The sequence below is a fragment of the Eschrichtius robustus genome, chromosome 14 (genome assembly GCF_028021215.1).
Source record: "Eschrichtius robustus isolate mEscRob2 chromosome 14, mEscRob2.pri, whole genome shotgun sequence".
Lineage (NCBI taxonomy): Eukaryota > Metazoa > Chordata > Mammalia > Artiodactyla > Eschrichtiidae > Eschrichtius > Eschrichtius robustus.
Window position 1 is genome coordinate 72,114,169 of NC_090837.1, and position 6,000 is coordinate 72,120,168.

At 43.0% G+C, this 6,000-nt stretch overlaps 1 protein-coding gene across 2 annotated transcripts in view; it reads right to left on the reverse strand.

The window, feature by feature from the left end:
• Positions 1 to 5,669, reverse strand: part of EPG5 (ectopic P-granules 5 autophagy tethering factor) — a 122,568-nt gene extending 116,899 nt beyond the window's left edge. The window contains exon 1 of one of the 2 annotated variants that reach the window (XM_068562558.1): positions 5,572 to 5,669. In XM_068562558.1, the coding sequence (XP_068418659.1) occupies positions 5,572 to 5,640 (69 nt within the window). In that variant the 5' untranslated portion in view covers positions 5,641 to 5,669. Of the gene's footprint in view, positions 1 to 5,529 lie in introns of both variants that reach the window. The other variant, XM_068562557.1, reaches the window with a different exon arrangement.
• Positions 5,670 to 6,000: the final 331 nt, after the last annotated feature.

Below are 6,000 nucleotides of genomic sequence, written 5' to 3' on the forward strand. Positions count from 1 at the left end.
TTGCTGAGAATACAACATCTCCTCCTAGCTGCCACTTCTTTTGTGTTGCTGTTAACAATCTTACTTCACGTATCAGCAGCACTTTCCATGCTTGATCTCTTCCTCTTCCTTTCATACACTTTTTTCTCTCAGCTTCTAGGACCCCAAACATATACTACCTCATCGGTCACTCCTCACACTCCTTTGTTGATTCCTCCGCCTCTCCCCGCAAAATTGGAGTGCCCTTGGGTTCTGTTCTTGCCACCTTTTTATACTACACTTGCTCCTAAGGTAACCTAGTTCAGTCTCTGGTTTTAAATAACTATCTATATGCTGATGACCCCAAATCTTTTATCTCTCCCAAACTCTAGATCCACATATCCAATCCATTTGGATGTCTGAGAGACATTTGTTTCAAAATTAGCATGTCCTAAACTGAACTCCTGATCTGTCCCCAAAAGCTGTCCTACTGGGCTTCCCTGGTGGCGCAGTGGTTGAGAATCTGCCTGCCAATGCAGGGGACACGGGTTCAAGCCCTGGTCTGGGAAGATCCCACATGCCGCGGAGCAACTAGGCCCGTGAGCCACAATTGTTGAGCCTGCGCGGCTGGAGCCTGTGCTCCGCAACAAGAGAGGCCACGACAGTGAGAGACCGGCGCACCGTGATGAAGCCCCCACTTGCCGCAACTAGAGAAAGCCCTCGCACAGAAACGAATACCCAACACAGCCATAAATAAATAAATAAATAAATAAATAAATAAATAAATAAATAAATAAATAAATAAATAAATAAATAAATAAATAAATAAATAAATAAATAAATAAATAAATAAATAAATAAATAAATAAATAAATAAATAAATAAAATTAAAAAAAAAAAAAAGCTGTCCTACTCACTGCCTCCTCCATCTCAGAGTCACCCCTGACTGTTTCCTCATATCCCATCCAAACCACCAACAAATAGTCTTGGCTAGATCTTCAGAAACTCCCAAACTGCAAACACTTCTCACCACTTCTGCTTTACAACTCTGGTCCAAGCCACCATCACCTCCTACCTGGATCACAGCAAACATCTCTTAGATGGTCTCTCTGCTCGTACTCTTGCTCCCTTACAGTCTGTTCTCAACAAAGCAAGCACAGTGACCCTTTAAAATAACTTAGATCATATCACTCCTCGGCTTGAAACCCTGAGGTGATTCCATATTTCACTCAAAGTACAATCCTTACAATGGCCTACAAGGCCCTACACGACCTGGCCCTGTGTCACCTTCCTGACTTCATCCCAAATACTCTCCCCTCACGCACTCCACCCTAACGACACTGCTACTGCCTTAAGGCATTTGCCCCAGGTGTTCCCAAGATCCAAATGGCTAACTCCCACATCTCTTTCATGTCTTTACTTAAATTTCACCTTCAGTAAGGACTACCTTGACTGCCTATATAAAAATCACAACCCGGACTTCCCTGGTGGCGCAGTGGTTAAGAATCCACCTGCCAATGCAGGGGACACGGGTTCGAGCCCTGGCCCGGGAAGATCCCACATGCTGCCGAGCAACTAAGCCCGTGCGCCACAACTACTGAGCCTGTGCTCTAGAGCCCATGAGCCACAACTACTGAAGCCTGTGTGCCTAGAGCCCGTGCTCCGCAACAAGAGAAGCCACCGCAATGAGAAGCCCCGCAACAAAGAGTAGCCCCCACTCGCCGCAACTAGAGAAAGCCTGCGCACAGCAACAAAGACCCAACACAGCCAAAAATAAATAAATAAATAAACTTATTTTTTTTAAAAAAATCACAACCCATCCTAATCACCAGTACTCAACTCCTTACTCTGTTCCTCTTCTTCTTTTTCCATAGCACTTGTCATCTTCTAATATATTATACATTTTATTTATTTTTTTATGGAGTTTTCTGTTTGTCTGTCTTCTCCTTCTAGAATGCAAGCTACGTTAAGGCCAGGTTCTTTTTTTTATTTTTCCTCTGTTTACATCCCAAGTGCTTAGAACAGTTTCTGGGACATAGTGGGTGATCGATGAGTGTTTATTCAACAAATAAATGGATCTTAGGAGGCACAAAAGGATTTAAATAATATAGAACATCCCCCAACTTCACTCCTATAATCACTCATGGGAAGGAGGGACTAAGAGGTAGAAATCATCTAGGCCAAGAAGCAAGAGGCGATGAGGATTTAAAGGTCTCTGTTTCTGTTATCAGTTTTCTGGGACACATCTCAGTCTATCCTTAGCAATTACAATATGCTCTTACGATTAATGAGTTGTCAGCATTCAGAATTTAGTATTAATTGCAAAAATACTTTCCATGACTATAAAATATACTGCTTCTGCAGAGTAAATCCAAACTAAAAATCTACTGTTCTTAAACCATAATCTACCATGATCAACGAAGTCAGGATCCTCCAAGGTGGGTGAAACTAATCAGGACTATCTCTTAGGTATCAAGTGATAAGCACCAGATAACCACAAACTAGCAATGTGAGCTCATCTTCCAAATGATTAACATTAAGGAATATAGGTCAGCTGCTGGGTCAAACTATCTAAAGGCAAAAGCACATGACACTCCTCACTTCCTGAAATGAGCCTTGGAACTACTTTATGGTTCCATAAACAGTAACCAAATCACACCACAATGGTAAAGGTTTCATTAATGTAGGACTTCATGATCATAACCAAACCATAACCAGCACTAAGTAATAAATCTATTTACTCTAAGAGAAGAATCAATTTTCTAAACTGAGAAGTATGAGGGCGTTGTTGATGTCGTGGACTTTTTCCATTTGTTTTCTCATACTATTTAGAGGAAATTTACCAGAGTAAATTCTTCTGAGTGACAAAGCTTGGAAATATTCTTCAATACTGGTATTTTTTCCTTCATTCAACAAACATTATCAAATGCCTACAAGGGCTGTAAAGGGTATTAGGAAAAAGGTCCCTCCCTCACTGAGCTCACAGTCTAAGGGAGAAGAGAGATGTTAACAAAGTAACTGCAAGTGAGATGAGTGACACAAAGGGGTGCAGAGCGCTACTAGGGGGGGCTGGGGGGGGGGTAATGTGGGTGATGTGGGTGATGAGGGTGATGAGGTTTAAGCAGAGACCTCATGAATGAGCAAAGGCCCTAAAGCAGGAAAGGACACATACACGGTTGAGAATCAAAAGAGACAGTAGTGAAGACCAGAGGCTGAGGAGAAAGACAGAATCCAGAGAGTTTAGGGCCCTGAGTCCATACCTGGGACTCTTGGACCCTGGGCAATGGGAAATCTTTGAAAGGCTTTAAGTAGGAGAGCAATCATTTTGGGGTTTTGTTTATAAAAATATCAGTCCAGCTTTAGTTTAGAGAATGGGCAGCAAGAATGAACTTGGAAAGGCCATTTTAGCAAAAATCCAAGAAATCTTCCTTGGAGGATGGTGGAGTTAGTCAGGATGGAGAGAAATGGGCAGAATCAAGAGAATAGTTACAAAATACAGCTGGTAAGCCTTAGTGACTGACTAGATTTGAAAGATGACTAAAAGTATGTCAGGGATTTCTGGTTTGATCAAATACCTCTGGAATGAAGGCCTCTTTATCAATTTTAAAAGATAAAAAATAAATTTATGTTTGTGTAGCGAGGTTGCCCACAATGTGTCAATAAAATGAGCAATTGGGGACTTCCCTCGTGGCGCTGTGGTAAAGAATCCGCCTTACAATGCAGGGGATGCGGGTTTCATCCCAGGTCAAGGAACTAAGATCCCACATGCCAGGGGGCAACTAAGCCTGTGCGCCACAACTACTGAGTTTGCGGGTCTCAACTAGAGCCCAGGCGCCGTGAAGCCTGCGCACCACAACCACAACTAGAGGAGAGAAAACCCACATGCCACAACTAGAGAGAAGCCTGCACGCCGCAACGAAAAGACCCCACACGCCTCAGCAAAGATCCCACGTGTCGCAACTAAGACCTGACACAGCCAAAAAAGTAAATAAATAATAAATAAATCTTAAAAAAAATAAAATGAGCAATTGGTTTTTCATGATGGATTTAAGTTTTTTAATTTTTTATTTTAGAAAATCTGTTCTAAACAAAATAACAGAGAATCCTCTTAATTGACCATTTTGAAGTATTTATAACATTCTATCTATAGACACACATAGATATATAGAACAATTATTAAGCTACTGGACTGAGAATTAAGATATTGGGCTTTAACTTGAGTCTCTTACTGACTGCATGACTTCTGGCTTATCATTTAAGTTATCTAGGCTTTAGTTTCATCATTCATTTTGAAAAAAAAAACCCTACAGATTGAGAATTAAGATTCTGCTCTCTATAGATGGTTTACATGTTACATGTTTACATGTTATACACTACTGTATTCTAGGTTCAGGGACCTTATGTATGGCTGACCAATGGCTTTTTACTTCCTCCTCTATTTAGATAGTCCTTTACCAGCCCAATACAATGCAAAATTACTTCTCTTAAAAATGTTTCTGAAATTAGTAGCAAAATGGCTTTCTCCCCAGAGTAATTCCTCACAGACCTGGGTACACTGATGCACGTAACTCCACTACAGTTTTTTTTAAAAAGGCATCATAATGAAAGGGATCTACATAAGTCACTTACAGCTTATTAAATATGGTAGCTTTGAACACGAGTCTCCTGTTAAAATCTTGTTCTCATGAGAAAACCTTATTTTTGTAACATTTTTAAGTTACACCTGCTCTGGAACATCACCTACTTGTAGGAAAGGAAATTTCCTGTATTTTTAATACCACCTTCATTATTTCCTTAATATAAAATCAGTTTCAGGTAAGCCAAAATTATATATGTCCAGCTATCCACGGGCAGCATTTAATCTGTTCACTGTAAAATAAATGTCATTTCAGAAAACATATGGGAACGAAATGAAAGCCAGACTGCGCCTGAAAACAAGACAAATCAACTTTAAATCACACCAATACCACACGTTAGTATAATCCAGGAAACCCAGAAAATTCAGATCTGTTCCTGCTGTATGAGTCCCGCTCTGGTTTAATTTCTGGTCATTCGTGCCCCATCATAAACAACCAGGATAATGAGAAATAAACAGCAGCAGCACCACTGTCATCTTGCATTTTTAAATTGAAAAGGCACATCACTACAGTCTACTTTCTGTCTCTATCTGTAAAGCTCTTCCAAAGGATATTCTTGAGTGGAGGAGGGGTCCTTTCCCTCTTTATGGGAAGAGGGACTGAAAATGTTCACAGATTATAAAGGAGAAAAAGAGAGTTAAAGATGAGACTGGGAAGAGAAAAGCTGCTTCACGATAGGAATCTAGACCCGGGTGAGGAAAGTCAAGAAAGGAGCAGAAAAGGAAGAGCCTACTGAGGTCACAGGAGGAAAAAGAAAAAAAAAGGGCTCCTGACAAAGTCCGGCAGAGGAACGTGAAGGAGGAACAGAGGAACAAGTATGGTGTCAATGGGTGGGGGGATCAAATACGGGCAGGTGGGGACAGAGGATGAGAGGGGCTCAGGGTACGGGCAGAGAGGGCTGGAGAGGCCGAAGAGAAGAAAAAAGAGAGCGCACCTGCCAGGGCCTGGGAAGGATGGGATGGGCGGGTTCCCTCACCTTGGTTTTAGTCCGGCTGGCCTTGGCCTTGGCCCTGGCCCGGCGCGGGGGCCTCACCGCCTCGGCCATAGACCCTGCGATGGCAACGTCGCCGCTTGTTTTTGTCAAAAGTCTGCGCTTTCCACAACCTGCCCAGTTCCAGCCTCCGGACTGTCACGTGATCGAATCTCCACCATTCCCGCGGGTGGGGCGGCAACTCGGAGCCTCTACGGGCAGCAAAGTAGGACAAACTACTCCGGGAGCCCTTTTCACTGGAGGATGGTGCCCCCCCCTCCCCTTACGTCTAGGCCCCACCCCCTGACCCGGCAAGCGCACCGGGCTCCGGCCCCGCTTGCCAGTGGCTTGGGCTCGTGTTGGGTCCCGGCGTTACTCCCCGAACTGAGATCACGTACTTCTTGCTGGCTCCGCCGAGCCGCACTCGGTCTAGGC